Consider the following 24,743-nt stretch of genomic DNA (forward strand, 5'->3'; position numbering starts at 1 on the left):
TTTCTTCACACGAAAGGCGTGGATCTGGGCCTGTTCCAGTGAAAGCAGGATATCCTTCTAGTCGGACTAGCAGGACTCGTTAAAGGAAAAAGTTTCTTCCAGTCCGCAGTGAGTAATTGCTTTTTTGATGTCCAGAAGTTATTTTTGGTCATAAGAGATGGTAGCAGCAACATTATGTACACAATATGTTTAAAAGTAAGTTACACAAAAAGCAAAAAAATAACAAAATAGCACAATTGGTTGGGAGAATGTAAAACATCAGTCATGTTCTTCGGCGCCATCTTCATATACGTTAAACCTTTAAACAGGTCAACATTCACAAGGCCGTGGGCCAGACGGATTACCAGGACGTGTAGTCCAAGCATGCGCTGACCAACTGGCAATTTTCAACCTCTCCCTGTCTGAGTCTGTAATACCAACATGTTTTAAGCAGACCACCAACTTGCTTAAATGACTACCGACCCGTAGCACTCACGTCTGTAGCCATGAAATGCTTTGAAAGGCAGGTCATGGTTCACATCAACACCATTATCCCATAAATCCCCAACAGATCCACAGTTGACGCAAACTCGATTGCTCTCCACACTGCCCTTTCCCACCTGGACTAAAGAAACACTTATGTGAGAATGCTGTTCATTGACTACAGCTCAGTGTTCAACACCATAGAGCCCTCAAAGCTCATCACTAAGCTAAGGATCCTGGGACTAAACACCTCCCTCTGCAACTGGATCCTGGACTTCCTGACGGGCCGCCCCCAGGTGGTAAGGGTAGGTAACAACACGTCTGCCACACTGATCCTCAACATTGGGGCCCCTCAGGTGTGCGTGCTCAGTCCCCTCCTGAATTCCCTGTTCACTCTTTGTTTACATACTGTGTCCCACGGTGAGGTGGGTGTGGATGTGGGTGGGTTTGGGTGTGGGTGAGGGTGTGTGTGTGTCTGTTTGTGTGTGCGTGCGTGCGTGCGTCTGTTTCGATAAAGAAGTAACACAGCATTGTACCACCACATCTAATGACCTAAATTAGTGTGACGGACATAGTGCATTAGGCCAGTGGGATTGTGAATAGAACTGCGTCGCTTCCAGCTCTGACATGGATTATAAGGAAGGCTGCTGAAACATAACATCTCTCTCTCTATTCAATACATTCACACCAAACAGCAGTATGTACTGTAGACTGCCTCACCATTGCTCCAGGGTCAGCTGTTTATCCATCTACCTAATGGTTAAGGTTAGATGTAGGCGAGAGAATCTGACCCTAGATCTGTGGTTAAGGCCAGTGTCGATCTCAAGCCACAGATAATGATGGTACTGAGGACAGGTGTGGTGTTCATTTACAGCCAAAATCAGATTATCAGGACATGATGTATTCCAACGACCTGAGCATGATGGATGCAGTCTAATCCCCTCCAGGTAGACAGGGATGGAGGGATAACTGCAATTATGTACTAAAAATAAACCAATTAAAACTTTGTGCAATTAAGACATCAAAGTCAGTGGGAAATGTCTGTGGACATTTGACTTCCAGGACATATATCTCTAGAATTCCACACCTAACCAGCAACTGATTTTGACAGAGTGACCATTCTTCTGTACCATGACAAGAACTCTTAGAAATGAATTAATAGAGCAAGCTCAAATCTGTCCATAGAAGACATGGAGACATTGTGAGATAAGCGACACATTGATTAGAGAGGAGGACGTGTTGTTGTTGTATGAGGAGATCTGTGGAGGTTAAACTACGCCAGGAACAGAGAAGGTGCTCCACTGTCCACACAAGCATTCAAATGTAGAGTTCACAAGGTTTGTTGGTGGTAGATGAAATCAAATGCAGATCCTTTATACACGCACAGAGGAATCACAAACAGTAACCAGCCTCTAAAGCGAGTGCATCGATCAGAGAATATTGCTTTAGAATATGGAGGTGAGGGGTAAGGGAATAACAGATGTAGAATCAAAACATTGGGGTCAAGCCAGCTGAGAAAAAGTATATACATTTTAAATGACAAAAGAAAGATCACACATTCACACTTTTGAACAATCAATGGTTATGCTGCTTTGTATGTGTATTTTTTGCAGGCAGGTAAAATTGCTCTCAGCTCCTGGTTGTATACGTACGATTAGAACGGCTTCTCTTTCCTACCTGCAGTATCCTTAGATCTGACATGATCAGAGAATGCCTTAGAACTGTCATGATCAGAGAATGCCTTAGAACTGTCATGATCAGAGAATGGCTTAGAACTGTCATGATCAGAGAATGCCTTAGAACTGTCATGATCAGAGAATGGCTTAGAACTGTCATGATCAGAGAATGGCTTAGTTGAGAGGGAATGTTAAAAGGAGAAAATATTCCACAGCCACGTTGCACAATCGATAGAATCATACTCAAAAGTATGAACAAGCAGCACAGCTCCAGTAATGGCAGTAGCAGTCTCACAGTAGGGGCTCCATTCCACCTTTGCTAAACGGCTCTCCGCCTCGTTCTAGAATGTTGTGTTTAGGGGCTGGCTGTCTCCTGATAAAGTATCAAAGCACTGCCGTGAAACAAATCACAAAACAAGACGTGTCTATCAACACCAGACTTTTACAATGGGTCATTTCCTGTCCAGAGAGGAAGTGGAATGCAGACATTCACTAGTGCAGTGGTCGTTAGACTGAAATGGATACGGAGTCTCCTTCCTCTGGAGTCTGGACAGTCTCTGTGGTGATGTAAAGGAGTAGGATAAAGTTGACCCTTGACAGACAGATCAAAGCTCCTCTCTCCTTACCTCTCTGACCAGCTGTTTCTGTAGCAGGAAGGAGACGCATCACCATGAGAGACAGGATGGGAAATGACTGATGGGTGTGACGGCAGACACAGGATTTGAACCAATTTAAAGAGAGGAGTTAGTGCTGGATCAGAAATGTGTGCACCCTCAGGATCCCCCAGGGATAAATGGAAAAACAGTAGATTAGTTGCCAGTGCTGAGTGGTGATATTACCTCAGCTATAGTTGCCAGTACTGAGAAGTGATATTACATTAGCTATAAACACAAACTCAAGGCTGTAACAGTTTGTTCTTCCAGAGGTAATGAGAGAACAGAAATCTGGAGAGAGAGAAAGACAGATGCAGAGAAAGAACATTGCCGTCCCAGATGGACTGGGAACCATGTGGCATTCCCGGGAACGAGAACAGGAATGGGATCATGGTCTGGTTCAGCCAGGATGTGTGTGTGTGTCCCAGCTGATCTCTGGTGCCAGATATGGGGTTACAGAAACTCCCCACTGCCGGGCTATTTATACAGGATATACACTCACTGACGTGGATACTGTAAATAAAATCAAATGTATTTAAAAGCCCTTTTTACATCAGCATGTCACAACGTGCTTATCCATAAACCTAGCCTAAAACCCCAAACAATGAAGACCCCCGGTCTCAGTTTCTCTAACACTTTCTGAGAAGGGGGGGGGGTCTACAAACCCAAATAGACAGGGAACACTACATCTTGGAGTAAATCTATATAATAGTGCATGTTAGAGTCCTGACAGGGGACAGCGCAGTCCTGACTCTGGTCCTGACTAGTCAGGTGCAGACCTTTCTCCCGGTTGTATAAGAGGTCAGTCTTATCTTGCTCTCCCAAATACATAGGAAGGCGGAGATATATAGGCCTAATCTCAACCCCAACCTTTTTTATCTGGTTCCTGTTTAGTAGAGTTCATTGTTAGCTTGGGGATTTACTGTGGCCAGTACTGATACATACAAAACACTTCACAGGTAGTAAATCCAGACAGTGGTGATTGATTTGAATGGAACGACTACTGGGGCGAGGGGGTCAAAACATTGTTAACAATAAGACAAGCCATAAGGCTGCTGAATAACTAATCAAATGGTCACCGGTCTATTACATTGCCTGCCCCCCCCCCCCCCATTGTTTTGTACACTGCTGCTACTCGCTGTTTATTATCTATGCATAGTCACTTCACCCCTACCTACATGTACAAATCACCTCTAACCTGTACCCCCGCACACTGACTCGGTACCGGTACCCCCTGTATATTGCCTTGTTATTGTTATATTACTTTAGTTTATTTGGTAAATATTTTCTTAACTCTTCTTGAACTGCACTGTTGGTTAAGGGCTTGTAAGTAAGCATTTCATGGTAAGGTCTACACTTGTTGTATTCGGCGCATGTGACAAATAAAGTTTGATTTTATATTGTTTGGAGTAATTGGGGCTGTTCCTGTTCCTCCATCCCCCTCCCTTTGTGGTTCCAACTCAAACTTCCTGTACCCTCAACAGCCCCCCTGGATGCTGTTAACGATAAAAGACAGGAAGAGGAAGGAATCTTCCTATCGTCATCTAACCAAGTAAACTAAAGCGTCCAGCCTGTATCACAAAAAATATCTAGGGGAAAGACTACTTTTGAATTCCACAGAATCATCTGGAGTGGAATGTATACATATCTCTATTAGAAACAGCATGGACTATCAGGAGTGATAAAGAACCGAACACTTGGAATACTCCCCAAATTCACCAAACACTTTAAAACACTGTTTCCAGGAAACAAATGAGCAGGAAAAAACCTTGACATCCTTTCTAGTACTACTCTCAGTGGATTCATCATTTCCCAGGAGGCCCAGCGTTTCACTCACTTACATTCTGGCATAAAAGAAAGGAAAACATAGTGTTTCTCCTTTTTCCACTGATGATGCGGTGTGTAAAATAGCAGAACTAGGAACCTTCAGAAATAAATGCAAATAAACACTACACAAGATCTCCTCTCAAAAAACAAATTTTAATTCAAACAAAAAAGTTCAATTATTAACAAGTTTAAAAAACAGTGATTTAGTTACATAAATAAATTGATATTGGTGTATCAAATCTGAATTTTAACATCATGAGCAATGTTGACACGGTTGAAGAAGTACAATCGTTTACCTATCATAATAAATAAAATGGAACATGAATGATATGTCTGGACAAACCTCTAGAGGATGAGGGGACAAGAGACACTAGACAATGTTTCTGCACCCAAAAACAAAAACAGAGGAGAAGGGCTTTTTAAAGCACAAAACACAGAACCATTCAGCTAAAAATGAAAGACACTAAAAGTTGTAACCAAAGTTGGTTGGCTTTTTCATTTCAATGAACAAAGTTTGGTAGTCAGAACTCCCGTTTGGTTGTTTTAAAGCGTTAAGACAAGGCAAGAAAGAAGGCTGTTCTCGTTGAATAATTCTAGAGAGATAACTAAAAAGTTAAAAAAGGAGAAACATATAAAAAAGCGTAACAAAACAAAATTGAACAGTCAAGACCAACATAGCAACTTTCTGTCCTGCACAAAGTCAAGGAGTCGACAGAAGAGGCATGTTGTAGGTTCGTTGTAGAGGCATGTACATGTTTTAATTTGTTGTTGTGCATATAATGGAGATTATTTTTTGTGACTTGAACACTGTGGAAGGAGACATGATGCGTGAACAAACCAAATTTCACCACAGCGTATTACTATGCTAATTATTAGTAAAAAGTCAGGGATTTTGTCGGATCTACATTTCACGGCTTCGTAGGCACTGGGCCGGAGTTCTCCACTTGTAATGCTAAGGCTCACTGATCGGGCTCCTGGGCAGTTTCTCTCTCTTCTCTTTCTCTCCTCTTATACCACGGTGCCCAATACAACAGTGTTCAACTGGAGGATACATATATTTTGCTGGTCCACACAAAATACAACATCCATGTCCTTTTTAGCAAACAGCCGGTTCCTGTCAAGCAGTCCAGTGGATGTCAGTCTGTCTGTCTCTCCGGGGTCGCCCAGCTAACAGTCCTACTGAGATGACCCCTAACCTTTGACCTTTGTCCTGGCCCCTGATGACGCAACGCGACACGTTTTAAAAGTCCTTCTGATATGTTTTGGTTATAAAAACCATGGTACTGCAGCTTCAAGTATTTTGCATTACATAGAATATGATTTAATAAATTAGTTAACGTATACATTTGTTTTCAATATTCAGACATATACTATCATATATACAGTACAATAAAATGCTCTCATTCTCTCTTTTTTATTTTCCTTTGCTTTTTTTGTTGAGAAATCCCTGAGAATGTATGTTGACAGTTGCTAAGTTTCCACAAGCGCAAGCACTATGACAGTATAATTGTATTTTTCTGCAAGTGTGTGTTTATAGGTTGTTTCTGCAACTGCATGAGTTTGATTGTGTCCGTTACTATGTGTTTCTATGTGTGTGTGTGTGCGTGTGTTTCTGCACGTGTCTAAAGCATCAGGGTAAACAACACTGCAAAGCCACAGCAGACAGTCAGCCTGGAGTTGATGATCTCTGTTACTAAAGCCACAGCAGACAGTCAGCCTGGAGTTGGTGATCTGTTACTAAAGCCACAGCAGACAGTCAGCCTGGAGTTGGTGATCTGTTACTAAAGCCACAGCAGACAGTCAGCCTGGAGTTGATGATCTCTGTTACTAAAGCCACAGTACAGTCAGCCTGGAGTTGGTGATCCCTGTTACTAAAGCCACAGCAGACAGTCAGCCTGGAGTTGGTGATCTGTTACTAAAGCCACAGTACAGTCAGCCTGGAGTTGGTGATCCCTGTTACTAAAGCCACAGCAGACAGTCAGCCTAGAGTTGGTGATCCCTGTTACTAAAGCCACAGCAGACAGTCAGCCTGGAGTTGGTGATCCCTGTTACTAAAGCCACAGCAGACAGTCAGCCTGGAGTTGGTGATCCCTGTTACTAAAGCCACAGCAGACAGTCAGCCTGGAGTTGATGATCCCTGTTACTAAAGCCACAGCAGACAGTCAGCCTGGAGTTGGTGATCCCTGTTACTAAAGCCACAGCAGACAGTCAGCCTGGAGTTGATGATCCCTGTTACTAAAGCCACAGCAGACAGTCAGCCTGGAGTTGATGATCCCTGTTACTAAAGCCACAGCAGACAGTCAGCCTGGAGTTGGTGATCCCTGTTACTAAAGCCACAGCAGACAGTCAGCCTGGAGTTGATGATCTCTGTTACTAAAGCCACAGCAGACAGTCAGCCTGGAGTTGGTGATCCCTGTTACTAAAGCCACAGCAGACAGTCAGCCTGGAGTTGGTGATCCCTGTTACTAAAGCCACAGCAGACAGTCAGCCTGGAGTTGGTGATCTCTCTTACGAAAGAGAAATAAAACAAGAAATTGTGGACTGAACTGGATAGTGAACTGTTTGTGTTGTTATTTAACTGTTAACACACACTGACTACACTGAGTGGGGGAAGGAGGGGTGAGGAAGGGCTGAGTACAAGGGGGGAATAAAGCTGGGTCCGTATGAGGTACTGGTCACGTCTGATGGAGTTGCTCTGTTTGGTTTTAAGCCTTGTTTGTCTCATTGTCTCTGAGCTGTGAGCATTTAACAGAGGGGGACAGGAGTGCTATGTGGACATCTCGCCACTGGACAACATATACTCAGTGTAAAAAGATTTTATTTTTCTCTTTAGTTCTCTCTCTCTTACACTCTTTCACACTGTCTTTATACATAAAGGGACACACACACACTTCCACAACATGACAATTTTCTTTTTTGTTTGCTTGTTTGTGAACTAAATAGGGTCTATACACATTAATACCGATGTGGCCTTTTGTTGTTTTCAGGTTTTTCTTTCACTTTTTCCGTCACTTTTTAAGTTAAAAGGGATACAAAGGCAGAATCAAGTAAAAGGGGGCGTGATCGCTCTCAATCTCCATCTCAATAGATCCATCGACCAATCACAATAGTTTTTAAGTTTAGTCTTTCGTCAACCGAACCTCTCCCGTACAAGCATCATGAGTTTCTTCTTGCCCTTGTAGATCTGTTTGAGGTTGTCTATGAACTGGGTGAACTGGATGTGTCCGTCCTGGGCCATGAGGAACGTCTCTCTGGCCTTACTGAGGAACTCTATAAACTCGCTGTAGTGGCGCGGGCTGATGTGCGTGAGGCGAGAGTGCGTGGTGTTGATGTAGGCTCCGATGGTGGCGTCCAGCAGTTGCCTGAGTGGAGCCTTGTCCAGCGACATCAGCTTCCCAGAGTTCCTGCGGCTGTGCAGTGCCACCATGCCCGGCGTGGTCAATGTGCACCGTCTCAAAATGTCTGACAGCACAGTGGCGCACTTCACACTTTTCACCACCAGGGGGATGACTGCAGCCAGCTCATTCTTCCCCAGAGAGTGACTCAGAGCACAGGCCCACAGCACGTCGTTGATAGCCGGGTGGGTGTCCTGGTTGTAGCTGAGGTTAAGGTGGGCCATGGCTAGCGTGGCCAGCTTGTATGCCCTCATGGGATATCCTCTGTGCTCCATGTACCTGGCTATCGTAAAGAGCTGTGTGTAGCTCATCCCCGTGACGGCCGCGTCCAGAACGATCTGGTAGGCCGTCTCGAAGGCGATGTGGTCCTTCTCACAGAGGGTGAGTGCGGAGAGGGAACAGTTCTGGGGGTCCTTCATGGCACACTGCAGGGCCAGGGTCCGGGCGGAGGAGGCCAGGTTCTCCTGCTGGTGACAGTCCAGGTGCAGGCGGACGATGGTGGTGTTGGACATGACGGTGGTGGCCACGATGCTGGTGGCCTCGGTCGGGGTGAACAGGGTGAACCAACTCTGCATGATGCTGTCCAACGCATACACCCCTAGAGCAGTGGAGAGCAGAGGAGAAGCTGGTTAGGTCATGGAAATATGTTCTACACACACACATACAGTGGGGAAGTCAAGGAGTTTCCTCGTTTAAGTGAGTTAACAGTTTTTCAGAATTTAGCGGGATCACCAGCAGACTCTGTCATAGCATCAAGAAAATACCTAGATTTTGCCTTCTTTATTCCTCCGGTCCATTTATTTCTCAATTGCCTAAAAAGCAGCCAATCAGCTGTTTCACCAGTTTTCCACAGTTGACACCACAGTTGACATTATGCACAATGGAAATGGGAACCAATTCAACAACAGGATACTTATGTTCTGCAGCCACACACACTGGAAAACAGCATTAGAATAGTAACTCACCAACTTCTGTGGCACAGGTGACCAGCCACCGTACCATCTCTCTCCTCCTCCAGTTCAACGTGGACAGAGTCATTCTCATCACCTTCAGGGGAGAAAGGAACAGGTACAGGTTAGAGAGGTGTGTTTGTTTGCTTGCGAATATATATATATAACATAAACGCACCCCAAAAATTATAAAATGTCCCTTTTCAGGACCCTGTCTTTCAAAGATAATTTGTAAAAATCCAAATAACTTCACAGATCTTCATTGTAAAGGGTTTAAACACTGTTTCCCATGCTTGTTCAAAGAACCATAAACAATTAATGAACATGCACCTCTGGAACGGTCGTCAAAACACTAACAACTTACAGATGGTAAGCAATTAAGGTCACAGTTATGAAAACTTACGACACTAAAGAGGCCTTTCTACTGACTCTGAAAAACACCAAAAGAAAGATGCCCAGGGTCCCTGCTCATCTGCGTGAATGTGCCTTAGGCATGCTGCAAGGAGGCATAAGAAATGCAGATGTGGCCAGGGCAATAAATTGCAATATCCATACTGTGAGACGCCTAAGACAGCGCTACAGGGAGACAGGACGGACAGCTGATCGTCCTCACAGTGGCAGACCACGTGTAACAACACCTGCGCAGGATCGGTACATCCGAACATCACACCTGCGGGACAGGTACAGGATGGCAACAACTGCCCGAGTTACACCTGGAACGCACAATCCCTCCATCAGTGCTCAGACTGTCCGCAATAGGCTGAGAGAGGCTGGACTGAGGGCTTGTAGGCCTGTTGTAAGGCAGGTCCTCACCAGACATCACCGGCAACAACGTCGCCTATGGGCACAAACCCACCTTCTCTGGACCAGACAGGACTGGCAAACAGTGCTCTTCACTGACGAGTCGCGGTTTTATCGAAGGAATGAGCATTACACCGAGGCCTGTACTCTGGAGCGGGATTGATTTGGAGGTGGAGGGTCCGTCATGGTCTGGGGCGGTGTGTTACAGCATCATCGGACTGAGCTTGTTGTCATTGCAGGCAATCTCAACGCTGTGCGTTACAGGGAAGACATCCTCCTCCCTCATGTGGTACCCTTCCTGTCTGGGACCTGTTGGATCGGAGGGTGAGGGCTTGGGCCAGAATTCCCCCCAGAAATGTCAGAGAACTTGCAGGTGCCCTGGTGGAAGAGCGGTGTAACATCTCACAGCAAGAACTGGCAAATCTGGTGAAGTCCATGAGGAGGAGATGTACTGCAGTCCTTAATGCAGCTGGTGGCCACACCAGATACTGACTGTTACTTTTGATTTTGATCCCCCGTCTGTTCAGGGACACATTATTCCATTTATGTTAGTCACATGTCTGTGGAACTTGTTCAGTTTATGTCTCAATTGTTGAATCTTATGTTCATACAAATATTTACTTATTTTGTTAAGTTTGCTGAAAATAAACACAGTTGACAGTGAGAAGATGTTTCTTTTTTGCTGAGCTTATATGCAGTTGAAGTGGGAAGTTTACATACTCTTTTGGCTGGAGTCATGGTTAGAGTCATTAAAAGTCATTTTTCAACCACTTCACAAATTTCTTGTAAACAAACTATAGTTTTGGCAAGAGGGTTAGGACATGTACTTTGTGCATGACAAGTAATTTCCAACAATTGTTTACAGACAGATTATTTCACTGTATCACAATTCCAGTGGGTCAGAAGTTTACATACACTAAGTTGACTGTGCCTTTAAACAGCTTGGAAAATTCCAGAAAATGATGTCATGGCTTTAGAAGCTTCTGATAGGCTAATTGACAACATTTGAGTCAATTGGAGGCGTACCTGTGGATGTATTTCAAGGCCTACCTTCAAACCTAGTGCCTCTTTGCTTGACATCATAGGAAAATCAAAAGAAATCAGCCAAGACCTCAGAAAAAAAATTGTAGACCTCCACAAGTCTGGTTCGTCCTTGGGAGCAATTTCCAAACGGCTGAAGGTACCACGTTCATCTGTACAAACAATAGTATGCAAGTTTAAACACCATGGGACCACGCAGACGTCATACCGCTCTGGAAGGAGACCCGTTCTGTCTCCTAGATATGAACGTACCTCGATGCAAAAAGTGCAAATCAATCCCAGAACAACAGCAAAGGACCTTGTGAAGATGCTGGAGGAAACAGGTACAAAAGTATCTATATCCACAGTCAAATGAGTCCTATATCGAAAAAAACCTCAAATGCCCCTCAGCAAGGAAGAAGCCACTGCTCCAAAACCTCCATAAAAAACCTAGACTACATTTTGCAACTGCACATCGAAACAAATATCGTACTTTTTGGAGAAATGTCCTCTGGTCTGATGAAACAAAAATAGAACTGTTAGGCCATAATGACCATCGTTATGTTTGGAGGAAAAAGGGGGAGGCTTGCAAGCCGAAGAACACCATCCCAACCGTGAAGCACAGGAATGGCAGCATCATGTTGTGGGGGTGCTTTGCTGCAGGAGGGACTGGTGCACTTTACAAAATAGATGGCATCATGAGGCAGGAAAATGATGTGGTTATATTGAAGCAAAAGCTCAAGACATCAGTCAGGAAGTTAAAGCTTGGTCGCAAATGGGTCTTCGAAATGGACAATGACCCAAGCATACTTCCAAAGTTGTGGCAAAATGGCTTAAGGACAACAAAGTCAAGGTATTGGAGTGGCCATCAAAGCCCTGACCTGAATCCTATAGTAGCCACCTTTTGCAGACATAACAGCCGAACATACTTGTGGCATTCTTTCTACGATGGAAATCAAATATTGTTCGGAAATTCCTTCCCAACACTGTTGCAGAAGTTCCCACAAATGTGTTGCACTTGTAGGTTGCTTTACTTTCATCCTTCTGCCCAGTTCATCCCAAACCAGCTCGATGGGGTTTAAGTCTGGAGATTGTGCTAGCCATTCCATGATTTGAAGACTACCGTCTTGTTATTTTCTTCTAAGGTAGTTCTGACATAGCCTGGAGGTATGTTCTGGGTCATAATCTTGCTGTAGGATGAACCCCTGACCAACTAGACGTACACCAGAGGGTATAGCATGGCACTGCAAAATGCTGTGGTAGCCGTTTTGGTTCAGGGTGCCACTCACTCTGTGCAAGTCGCCGACTCTGGAATCAGCAAAAGAGCCCCAAGACCATCACGCTTCCTCCTCCATGTTTGACAGTTGGTGTCACACACTGAGGAACCATCCTTTCGCCTACTCAACGGCATACAAAAACCCTGCATGATGAACCGAAGATGTCTTCAGTCTTCAGTAGTCCACTGGCAGTGCTTCATGGCCCAGGCAAGCCTCTTTTTCATATTTAGCAATGGATTTCTTACCGCCACTCGACCTGTCAAACATTCAGCTCGAAGTCTTCTCTTCACAGTTGAAACTGAGACTTGATTACATCCAGTGTTAAGCTGTGCTTGAAGATGTTGTCCTGTGAGTCGCCTATCACCCAAGCTGTTGACTCTAAGAAACGTGTCTTCTGATTCTGTTGTGGCTTTGGGTCTGCCAGACCTCTTCCTGTCAGAGTTTCCTCCAGTTTCCAAGTGCCTTTTGATGGTGTAGGAAACTATACTCACTGACACCTTGGCTTTCTTTGCAATTTATCGAAAGGAAAGACCTACACTTTTAAGGGTTATAATGGTCTGTCTTCCTTTGTTAATTGCATTTGTCTTACCATTATGATAGCAATATACTACTTCCTGTAGTACAATACTGTCCAAATAATGCTTAAGAGGGTGTAGTAACAGTCTGTACCAACACCGCTTTAATACAGACACATGTAGGAATTGTTAGCACCAACTTTCAAAGCTTCATTTACTTCCATCGCTGCAGAACAGCTGTAAGTTGTTAACCCATTACTTGTTCCCTGAAAAAGGCCTTTTTAAATAACTGTGAAATGTACATTATTTTTCCGTTTTTGGTAACCTAAACTTTTTTTAAACCTCTGGCAGTTTACCGCTTACCTTTGTACCATTTCAGGTTATTCACTGGACTTGAACTGCTTAAATGTCTATAAAAACTGGGAAAATGTGGGTGGCTAAAACATTTGACCGGTAGTGTATATGTTACCTGAAGGCCCAGCTCCAGTGAGACTTTAAGCAGTGTGAGGTCTGGCAGGCTGTCCATCAGAGTAGCGATCTTGAAGGCATCCTGAGCCAGTTTGAAGATGTGAGACGAGGAGTGGATGTTCTTCTGGATGGACTCTAACACCGTTTCTAACTTACGCCCATCACCTGAGAGACAAAAACCCAATATAAAACCACCTATTTGCAGAAAAGATCGTAAACATTATTGTCTGAGCATGTGTGTATTTTTGTTTTTGTACGGTGTGTGTGTTTGTACATACAGTACGTTTGTTTGTGTACGTACCTTTGGCTGCGGTAAGCATGGTGGAGGCCAGTTCACATTGTTGTGACTCTATGTGAGACAGAGTGAACCAGCGAGGGTAGCGGTTGGGGACCATAGATACTATATGGTGAGGTCTGGATAGATCACCTGATGGAGCTGTGGTTTCCAGGACCGGTAACCTAAAGACACACATTTAATACACTGATGTTTAATATAACTGTTTTGCTTCTAATAAGGAAGCATGGGCCTTAAGGGGTCTTCTAAGGCTTATGGGAAATCCCGGTCTCTCTGCAAGATCCAGTGCTTCTGTTAAAGCAGAGTTCAGAAATAGAAAGTCTTCATGCCACTGATGCTGATATCTGATGCTGATTCTAGACTGTGTTGTTGAAAATAAAGATTGAAATATAATACAATTCAGTTTAACATGGGCAAAATTAAATAAAGTTGTAAACGTTTCATAAGCCTCTCAATGGTCAGAAAGATACCCAAATGAAAACCCACGTCATAAAATAGTGTACAAAACATTATGGACACCTGCCCTTTCCATGACAGACTGACCAGGTGAATCCAGGTGAAAGCTGGATTACTGATGCCACCTGTTAAATCCACAGTGTAGATGAAAGGGAGGAGACAGGTTAAACAAGGATTTTTATGCTTTGAGACATGGATTGTGTGTGTGCCATTCAAATGGTAAATAGGCAAGACTAAAGATTTAAGTGCCTTTGAACAAGGTATGGTAGTAGGTGCCAGGCACACCAGTTTGTGGAAAGAACTGCAACGCTGCTGGGTTTTTCACACTCAACAGTTTCCCGTGTGCATCAAGAATGGTCCACAACCTAAAGGACATCCAGCCAGCTTGACACAACTGTAGGAAGCACTGGAGTAAACATGGGCCAGAATCCCTGTGGAACGCTTCGACACCTTGTAGAGTCCATGCCCCAATGAACTGAGGCTGTTCTGAGGGCAAAATGAGGGGGTGCAACTCAATACTAGGAAAGTGTATTTAATGTTTTCTACACTCAGTGTATATCTCTCTATCAATATATATATATATATATATATACAGTGGGGAGAACAAGTATTTGATACACTGCCGATTTTGCAAGTTTTCCTACTTACAAAGCATGTAGAGGTCTGTAATTTTTATCATAGGTACACTTCAACTGTGAGAGACGGAATCTAAAACAAAAATCCAGAAAATCACATTGTATGATTTTTAAGTAAATTATTTGCATTTTATTGCATGACATAAGTATTTGATACATCAGAAAAGCAGAACTTAATATTTGGTACAGAAACCTTTGTGTGCAATTACAGAGATCATACGTTTCCTGTAGTTCTTGACCAGGTTTGCACACACTGCAGCAGGGATTTTGGCCCACTCCTCCATACAGACCTTCTCCAGATCCTTCAGGTTTCGGGGCTGTCGCTGGGCAATACGGACTTTCAGCTCCCTCCAAAGATTTTCTATTGGGTTCAGGTCTGGAGACTGGCTAGGCCACTCCAGGACCTTGAGATGCTTCTTACGGAGCCACTCCTTAGTTGCCCTGGCTGTGTGTTTTGGGTCGTTGTCATGCTGGAAGAACCAGCCACGACCCATCTTCAATGCTCTTACTGAGGGAAGGAGGTTGTTGGCCAAGATCTCGCGATACATGGCCCCATCCATCCTCCCCTCAATACGGTGCAGTTGTCCTGTCCCCTTTGCAGAAAAGCATCCCCAAAGAATGATGTTTCCACCTCCATGCTTCACGGTTGGGATGCTGTTCTTGGGGTTGTACTCATCCTTCTTCTTCCTCCAAACACGGCGAGTGGAGTTTAGACCAAAAAGCTCTATTTTTGTCTCATCAGACCACATGACCTTCTCCCATTCCTCCTCTGGATCATCCAGATGGTCATTGGCAAACTTCAGACGGGCCTGGACATGCGCTGGCTTGAGCAGGGGGATCTTGCGTGCGCTGCAGGATTTTAATCCATGACGGCATGGTGTGTTACTAATGGTTTTCTTTGAGACTGTGGTCCCAGCTCTCTTCAGGTTATTGACCAGGTCCTGCCGTGTAGTTCTGGGCTGATCCCTCACCTTCCTCATGATCATTGATGCCCCACGAGGTGAGATCTTGCATGGAGCCCCAGACCGAGGGTGATTGACCGTCATCTTGAACTTCTTCCATTTTCTAATAATTGCGCCAACAGTTGTTGCCTTCTCACCAAGCTGCTTGCCTATTGTCCTGTAGCCCATCCCAGCCTTGTGCAGGTCTACAATTTTATCCCTGATGTCCTTACACAGCTCTCTGGTCTTGGCCATTGTGGAGAGGTTGGAGTCTGTTTGATTGAGTGTGTGGACAGGTGTCTTTTATACAGGTAACGAGTTCAAACAGGTGCAGTTAATACAGGTAATGAGTGAAGAACAGGAGGGCTTCTTAAAGAAAAACTAACAGGTCTGTGAGAGCCGGAATTCTTACTGGTTGGTAGGTGATCAAATACTTATGTCATGCAATAAAATGCAAATTAATTACTTAAAAATCATACAATGTGATTTTCTGGATTTTTGTTTTAGATTCCGTCTCTTACAGTTGAAGTGTACCTATGATAAAAATTACAGACCTCTACATGCTTTGTAAGTAGGAAAACCTGCAAAATCGGCAGTGTATCAAATACTTGTTCTCCCCACTGTATATATATATATATATATATATACACACACACATACATATACACACACACACACATGCATGCATACATACACACACACTCAGCAAAAAAAAGAAATGGCCTCTCACTGTCAACTGCGTTTATTTTCAGCAAACTTAACGTGTGTAAATATTTTTATGAACATAACAAGACTTAACTGAGACATAAACTGAACAAGTTCCACAGGCATGTGACTAACAGAAATGGAATAACGTGCCACTGAACAAACGGGGGGTCTAAATCAAAAGTAACAGTCAGTATCTGGTGTGGACACCAGCTGCATTAAGTACTGCAGTGCATCTCCTCCTCATGGACTGCACCAGATTTGCCAGTTTTTGCTGTGAGATGTTACCCCACTCTTCCACCAAGGCACCTGCAAGTTCCCGGACATTTCTGTGGGGAATGTCCCTAGCCCTCACCCTCCGATCCAACAGGTCCTAGACGTGCTCAATGGGATTGAGATCTGGGCTCTTCGCTGGCCATGGCAGAACACTGACATTCCTGTCTTGCAAGAAATCATGCACAGAACGAGCAGTATGGCTGGTGCCATTGTCATGCGGAAAGGTCATGTCAGGATGAGCCTGCAGGAAGGGTACCACATGAGGGAGGAGGATGTCTTCCCTGTAACGCACAGCGTTGAGATTGCCTGCAATGACAACAAGCTCAGTCCGATGATGCTGTGACAACGCCCCAGACCATGACGGACCCTCCACCTTCATCACCCCTGGTGAGACAAAACCGCGACTCGTCAGTGAAGAGCACTTTTTGCCAGTCCTGTCTGGTACAGCGACGGTGGGTTTGTGCCCATAAGCGACTTTGTTGCCGGTGATGTCTGGTGAGGACCTGCCTTACAACAGGCCTACAAGCCCTCAGTCCAGCCTCTCTCAGCCTATTGCGGACAGTCTGAGCACTGATGGAGGGATCGTGCGTCCCAGGTGTAACTCGGGCAGTTGTTGTTGCCATCCTGTACCTGTCCCGCAGGTGTGATGTTCGGATGTACCGATCCTGTGCAGGTGTTGTTACATGTGGTCTGCCACTGTGAGGACAATCAGCTGTCCGTCCTGTCTCCCTGTAGTGCTGCCTTAGGCATCTCACAGTATGGACATTGCAATGTATTGCCCTTGCCACATCTGCAGTCCTCATGCCTCCTTGCAGCACGCATAAGGCACGTTCACACAGATGAGCAGGCACCCTGGGCATCTTTCTTTTGGTGTTTTCCAGAGTCAGTAGAAAGGCCTCTTTAGTGTCCTAAGTTTTCATAAGTGCGACCTTAATTGCCCACCGTCTGTAAGCTGTTAGTGTCCTAACGACCGTTCCACAGGTGCATGTTCATTAATTGTTTATGGTTGTTTGAACAAGCATGGGACACAGTGTTTAAACCCTTTACAATGAAGATCTGTGAAGATATTTGGATTTTTACGAATTATCTTTGAAAGACAACGGGGCGTTTTTTTTTTTGCTGAGTTGATATTTAAATAAAACTGTATTATTCAACCATTCTCTTGAACTCATTTTCAGTGCTGTTTAATTATTTAATAAAGATTCCAGTGAAAGGGAGCTTTGTGATTAAACAGCACCCAGGATAGCTTTCTCGTCACAGACACACACACAGAATTTGAGACTCAAATGAGGCTGAGCTCCTTTTTCAACTGAAGTGTTATTTTCTGATACAGGTTTGTGTGTGCGTTTGTTACTCACCTCATGGCTCTCAGTGCAATTTTGTACGCCAGTTCAGCGTCGTGAGGTAGTAGGGAGGTGAAGAGATACTTGGCGAAAGTATGCATGGGAACACTCTCTCTGTAGAGCAACTCTCCTAGACCACTGTATGGACCAGCTACAGGAGACAGAATACAGGGTTAGGGAGTAGAGGTAGAGAGGTAGAGAGAGAGGGTGTGTGTGTGTGTGTGTGTGTGTGTGTGTGTGTATCTCCCCCTCACCCTCTAGCAGGAAGACTGCTTGCTTGCGGAAGATCTTGACCAGGGCATCGTTCAGTTCCACTTCCTGGAGCTTGGCCAATAGCTGCTCTTCGTTGCGACACACCTTCTCCTGGGCGTATAGGCCGTCAGGCATCACCCTCTGCTGCCCTAAGCCAATCAGAGCAGTCTCTACAGCCAGTGCTACGAACGATTGGCCATCGTCCAGGAAGTGTTGTGCTGTGAAGAGGTGGGGCTCCAACCTTTTGGCTGAACTCACAGAGCCTGTAGACAGAAAGAAACGAAAGAACAAAAGAAACCACATAAAAAAACAGCACTTCTTTGAAATGTCACCAAATCTAATAGAGAGAAACAGCAAGGTTGTGGATCAACCCGTCAGATTCAATACAGCAAGGTTGTGGATCAACCCATCAGATTCAATACAGCAAGGTTGTGGATCAATCTGTCAGATTCAATCTACAGCAAGGTTGTGGATCAACCCGTCAGATTCAATACAGCAAGGTTGTGGATCAATCTGTCAGATTCAATACAGCAAGGTTGTGGATCAACCCGTCAGATTCAATCTACAGCAAGGTTGTGGATCAACCCATCAGATTCAATACAGCAAGGTTGTGGATCAACCCGTCAGATTCAATACAGCAAGGTTGTGGATCAACCCGTCAGATTCAATACAGCAAGGTTGTGGATCAATCGGTCAGATTCAATCTACAGCAAGGTTGTGGATCAACCCGTCAGATTCAATACAGCAAGGTTGTGGATCAACCCGTCAGATTCAATACAGCAAGGTTGTGGATCAACCCGTCAGATTCAATCTACAGCAAGGTTGTGGATCAACCCGTCAGATTCAATCTACAGCAAGGTTGTGGATCAACCCGTCAGATTCAATCTACAGCAAGGTTGTGGATCAATCGGTCAGATTCAATACAGCAAGGTTGTGGATCAATCGGTCAGATTCAATACAGCAAGGTTGTGGATCAACCCGTCAGATTCAATACAGCAAGGTTGTGGATCAATCTGTCAGATTCAATACAGCAAGGTTGTGGATCAACCCGTCAGATTCAATCTACAGCAAGGTTGTGGATCAACCCGTCAGATTCAATACAGCAAGGTTGTGGATCAACCCGTCAGATTCAATACAGCAAGGTTGTGGATCAACCCGTCAGATTCAATACAGCAAGGTTGTGGATCAACCCGTCAGATTCAATACAGCAAGGTTGTGGATCAACCCGTCAGATTCAATACAGCAAGGTTGTGGATCAACCCGTCAGATTCAATCTACAGCAAGGTTGTGGATCAACCCGTCAGATTCAATCTACAGCAAGGTTGTGGATCAACCCGTCAGATTCAATCTACAGCAAGGTTGTGGATCAATCGGTCAGATTCAATACAGCAAGGTTGTGGATCAACCCGTCAGATTCAATCTACAGCAAGGTTGTGGATCAACCCGTCAGATTCAATCTACAGCAAGGTTGTGGATCAACCCGTCAGATTCAATCTACAGCAAGGTTGTGGATCAACCCGTCAGATTCAATCTACAGCAAGGTTGTGGATCAACCCGTCAGATTCAATCTACAGCAAGGTTGTGGATCAACCTGTCAGATTCAATCTACAGCAAGGTTGTGGATCAACCTGTCAGATTCAATCTACAGCAAGGTTGTGGATCAATCGGTCAGATTCAATACAGCAAGGTTGTGGATCAATCTGTCAGATTCAATACAGCAAGGTTGTGGATCAACCCATCAGATTCAATACAGCAAGGTTGTGGATCAACCCATCAGATTCAATACAGCAAGGTTGTGGATCAACCTGTCAGATTCAATACAGCAAGGTTGTGGATCAATCTGTCAGATTCAATACAGCAAGGTTGTGGATCAATCTACCAGATTCAATACAGCAAGGTTGTGGATCAACCCATCAGATTCAATACAGCAAGGTTGTGGATCAACCCATCAGATTCAATACAGCAAGGTTGTGGATCAACCCATCAGATTCAATACAGCAAGGTTGTGGATCAATCGGTCAGATTCAATACAGCAAGGTTGTGGATCAATCGGTCAGATTCAATACAGCAAGGTTGTGGATCAATCGGTCAGATTCAATACAGCAAGGTTGTGGATCAATCTGTGTCAGATTCAATACAGTAAGGTTATTATAGTAAATTAAAACTGAAACTCAACTGAAATATAAATAATTAACAAATCTGTAATTTTTTTTAAATAAAAAAAACACTATTATTATCTTTGAATCGAAAACAAAATAAAAACCCTCTTGAATTATGTTCAGTTTTAGTTTGCGAGGCAAAAATCGAATGGGGTTGTCAAGCTTTTTTTCTAATGGGGTTTTCAAGCTTCTGAATCTGGCGGGGCACATTGAGATTGACTTTATAATTTACAGATAGACTCATCGAGATGACGAGCAGCCACGCAGAGATTGGGCACATTTGAGTGGCAAGGCTAAAGAAACCAACTGTAGACAAAAGTCAAGGAGTGGAGTCGGGGGAGGTGACTCTGCAACAGTCGGACACTAATGTGGTTTTCTAACAGCAAGGCTCAGATCAACATGGCAGTGTTGCCACTGTTTATAAAATGTTTTTCTATATGATGTCCCACCCCCATATTACACACTGAAAACATAATATTATTATGCATGTACACCTTGCAGAATCAGTTAGAGAGAGCCTCAAATCATATTTATTTGTATATATCCACTGTACACATAAATTAAGGAAAATTGGTCCCTGTTTCAGTCATGTGTTTGGTCACGTTCGTGTGGGTCAAACAAAAACAGCCTAATGATTAGTTGACAATAGAGCCTCCCACCGTGCAGGCAATGGCTGCAGGATGAAGCCTGTGAGGAGCAACTGCAGAAACTTGCAATCGACTGCAGTCAAAACTTCACCTTTGACCACATAATTTTTGTAACGTTCATGCAGTCGACATGTCTGACAATTTTTCCCCCCAGAATGCAACACACTTTAAAAAGGCACCGACTTGACAAAAGTGATCTGCTCCAATGAGCACGATGCAAGACCGAGTATCTGCGCATATGCACCGGTGGGTTTCACGCTGCTATAACCTGGTAGCTACTGGACCAAAACAGTGAAGAAGTTTAGCTTCGCGCTTCAACGCTCCTGGTTGTTGACCCACTACTAGTGTTTACTGAGTCTACCTTTAAACCTAACCTATGACCTGACCCATCACCTTATACATTACTGCCCCACAGTGGCAAGAAGTGACATCCCCCCACAAACAGTGTATTGGATAGGCTTCTTTCTGTCACTAACATAAAAACTAAACAATATAAAAACTAAATAAATTTTTATAAAACTTTAAATAAAGACGAAGAAAGTGGATCTGAAAACAAACTAAAACTAAACTGAATTTCAAATAAAACCTTAAAAACAAATAGAAATAAAAACACAAAACTATAATAACCTACAATACAGTCACCTCCATTATTATGAAATTAGCTCTGCGCTGTCCCAGAACACCACAACATGCCATTTCAGTGATGCAGAGCTACTGGGTGTCCAGGCGCTAGTTTTACCCCCAGCACCAACACACCAGATACGGATATAGTCTACAGTCTGCACCAAAATGACTTATTTCAACCAAGGCCAAAGTCTCTTAGGGCTTCACAATGATCAATGTTTGATGTGCTGGTTCCGTAATTGAGATGTATACGCTGATCAAAAATATAAACGCAACATGTAAAGTGGTGTTTACATGTTTCATGGCTGATATAAAAGATCCCAGAAATATTCCATACACACAAAAAGCTTATTTCTCTCACATTTTGTGCACAAATTTGTTTACATCCCTGTTAGTGAGTATTTCACCATTGCCAAGATAATCCATCCAACTGACAGGTGTGGCATATCAAGAAGCTGATTAAACAGCACGATCATTACATAGGTGAACCTTGTTCTGGGGACAATAAAAATACACAAATGTGCAGTTTTGTCACACAACAATGCCACAGATGTCTCAAGTTGAGGGAGCGTGCATTTGGCATGCTGACTGCAGGAATGTCCACCAGAGCTGTTGCCAGAGGATTGAATGTTAATTTATTTACCATAAGCCACCTCCAACGTCGTTTTAAAGAATTTGGCAGTACGTCCAACCGGCCTCCCAACCGCAGACCGCGTGAGCGGTTTGCTGATGTCAACGTTGTGAACAGAGTGCACCATGGTGGCGGTGGGGTTATGGTATGGGCAGGCATAAGCTATGGACAATGAACCCAATTGCATTTTATCAATGGCAATTTGAATGCGCAGAGATACCGTGACGAGATCCTGAGGCCCATTGTCGTTCCATTCATCCAACGCCATCGCCTCATGTTAAGGAATGATAATGCACGGTCCCATGTCGCAAGGATCTGTACACAATTCCTGGAAGCTGAAAAAGTCCCAGTTCTTCCATTGCCTGCATACTCACCAGACATGTAACCCATTGAAAATATTTGGGATGCTCTGGATCGACAGCGTGTTCCACTTCCCTCTAATATCCAACAACTTCGCAAAGCCATTGAAGAGGAGTTGGACAACATTCCACAATCAACAGCCTGATCAACTCAATGCGAAGGAGATGTGTTGTACTGCATAAGGTAAATGGTGGTCACCAGATACGGACTGGTTTTCTGATCAACGCCCCTACATTTTGTTTCAAGGTATTTGTGACCAACAGATGCATATCTGTATTCCCAGTCATGTGAAATCCATAGATTAGGGCCTCATTTATTTATTTCTATTGACCGATTTCCTTTAATGAACTGTAACTCAGTAAAATCTTAAATTGTTGAGTTTATATTTTTGTTCAGTATATATACACACACACACCTCGTGTTGTGACGAGGTAGGTATACAGAAGATGGTATTTTACCAAATAGGGCTAAGTCCATATTATAGCAAGAACAGTTCAAATAAGCAAAGAGAAACAACAGTCCATCGTTACTTTAAGACATGAAGGTCAGCCAATCCGGGAAAATGTCAAGAACTTTGAAAGTTTCTTCAAGTGCAGTTGCAAAAACCATCAAGCGCTATGATGAAACTGGCTCTCATGAGGACCGCCGCTGGAAAGGAAGACCCAGAGTTACCTCTGCTGCAGCGGATAAGTTCTTTAGAGTTACCAGCCTCAGATATTGCAGCCCAAATAAATGCTTCACAGAGTTCAAGTAACAAGTAAAAGAAACCAGTACTATCAAATCAAATGCATTTACAAAGCCCTTCTTACATCAGCTGATGTCAAAAGGTGCTGTACAGACACCCAGCCTAAAACCCCAAACAGCAAGCAATGCAGGTGTAGAAGCACGGACATCAATAATAAGAAGAGACTTGCTTGGGCCAAGAAACACGAGCAATGAATATTAGACCGGTGGAAATCTGTCCTTGGTCTGATGAGTCCAAATTTGAGATTTTTGTTTCCAACCGCCATGTCTTTGTGAGACGCAGAGTAGGTGAACCGATGAACTCAGCATGTGTGGTTCCCACCGTGAAGCATGGAGGAGGTGGTGTGATGGTTTGGGGTGCTTTACTTTTCCATATGTGTTATTTCATAGTTTTGATGTCTTCTCTATTATTCTACAATGTAGAAAATAGTACAAATAAGGAAAAACCCTGGAATGTGTAGTTATGTCCAAACTTTTGACTGGTACTGTGTGTGTGTGTGTGTGTGTGTGTGTGTGTGTGTGTATGTGTATATACACTACCGTTAAAACGTTTAGGGTCACTTAGAAATGTCCTTGTTTGTGAAAGAAAAGCAAATTTTGGTCCATTAAAATAACTTAATATTTATCAGAAATACAGTGTAGACATTGTTAATGTTGTGTAGACTTTGTTAATGTTGTAAATGACTATTGTAGCAGGAAACGGCAGATTTTTTTAATGGATTATCTACATAGGAATACAGAGGCCCATTATCAGCAACCATCACTCCTGTGTTCCAATGGCACGTTGTGTTAGCTAATCCAACTTTATCATTTTAAAAAGGCTAATTGATCATTAGAAAACCCTTTTGCAATTATGTTAGCACAGCTGAAAACTGCTGTTCTGATTAACCTCTCTTGGGTGGAGGGGCAGTATTTTCACGTCCGGATGAAAAGCGTGCCCAGAGTAAACTGCCTGCTACTCAGGCCCCGATCCTAGGATATGCATATTATTAGTAGATTTGGATAGAAAACACTCTGAAGTTTCTAAAACTGTTTGAATGATGTCTGTGAGTATAACAGAACTCATATGGCAGGCAAAAACCTGAGAAAAAAATACAACCAGGAAGTGGGAAATCTGAGGTTTGTAGTTTTTCAACTCTTTGCTTATCCAAGATACAGTGGAAATGGGGTCATGTTGCACTTCCTAAAGCTTCCACTAGATGTCAACAGTCTTTAGAACCTTGTTTAATGCTTCTACTGTGAGGTGGGGGCGAATGAGAGGGGATTTTGTAAGGTCTCTCCCAGATTGCCACAAGCTGACCATGCGCGTTCATGTGAGAGTTAGCTTGAGTTCCATTGCATTTCTGAAGAGAAAGGAATTCTCCGGTTGGAACATTATTGAAGATTTATGTTAAAAACATCCTAAAGAATGATTCTATACTTCGTTTGACATGTTTGTACGGACTGTAATATAACTTTTTTGACATTTTGTCCGTACTTTCCGCTGGACTTGCACGCGCGTCGTGAGTTTGGATTGTGTACTGAACGCGCGAACAACAAGGAGGAATTTGGACATAAATGATGGACATTATCGAACAAAACAAACATTTATTGTGGAACTGGGATTCCTGGGAGTAAGTGAATATTTATAA

The 24,743-nt window shown here is 43.7% G+C and overlaps 1 protein-coding gene and 1 long non-coding RNA gene across 2 annotated transcripts in view; both read right to left on the reverse strand.

Moving 5' to 3' along the window:
• Window positions 1-6,213: 6,213 nt before the first annotated feature.
• LOC139537412 (uncharacterized) lies at window positions 6,214-6,452 on the reverse strand. Its single transcript, XR_011667528.1, has 2 exons — window positions 6,336-6,452; window positions 6,214-6,289 (listed from the first exon to the last, which is right to left on the reverse strand). It is a non-coding gene; the product is annotated as an uncharacterized lncRNA (long non-coding RNA).
• A 966-nt stretch (window positions 6,453-7,418) lies between these two features.
• The window catches only part of LOC139537405 (zinc finger SWIM domain-containing protein 6-like), a 64,102-nt gene continuing 46,777 nt past the window's right edge, over window positions 7,419-24,743 (reverse strand). The window contains exons 9-14 of the mRNA XM_071338656.1: window positions 17,950-18,210; window positions 17,711-17,846; window positions 13,346-13,503; window positions 13,046-13,209; window positions 8,979-9,060; window positions 7,419-8,611 (exon numbers count right to left, since the gene is read on the reverse strand). Of these exons, the coding sequence (XP_071194757.1) occupies window positions 7,749-8,611; window positions 8,979-9,060; window positions 13,046-13,209; window positions 13,346-13,503; window positions 17,711-17,846; window positions 17,950-18,210 (1,664 nt within the window). The 3' untranslated portion in view covers window positions 7,419-7,748. The remainder of the gene's footprint in view (window positions 8,612-8,978; window positions 9,061-13,045; window positions 13,210-13,345; window positions 13,504-17,710; window positions 17,847-17,949; window positions 18,211-24,743) is intronic.

This window comes from Salvelinus alpinus, chromosome 1 (genome assembly GCF_045679555.1).
Source record: "Salvelinus alpinus chromosome 1, SLU_Salpinus.1, whole genome shotgun sequence".
Classification (NCBI taxonomy): Eukaryota; Metazoa; Chordata; class Actinopteri; order Salmoniformes; family Salmonidae; genus Salvelinus; species Salvelinus alpinus.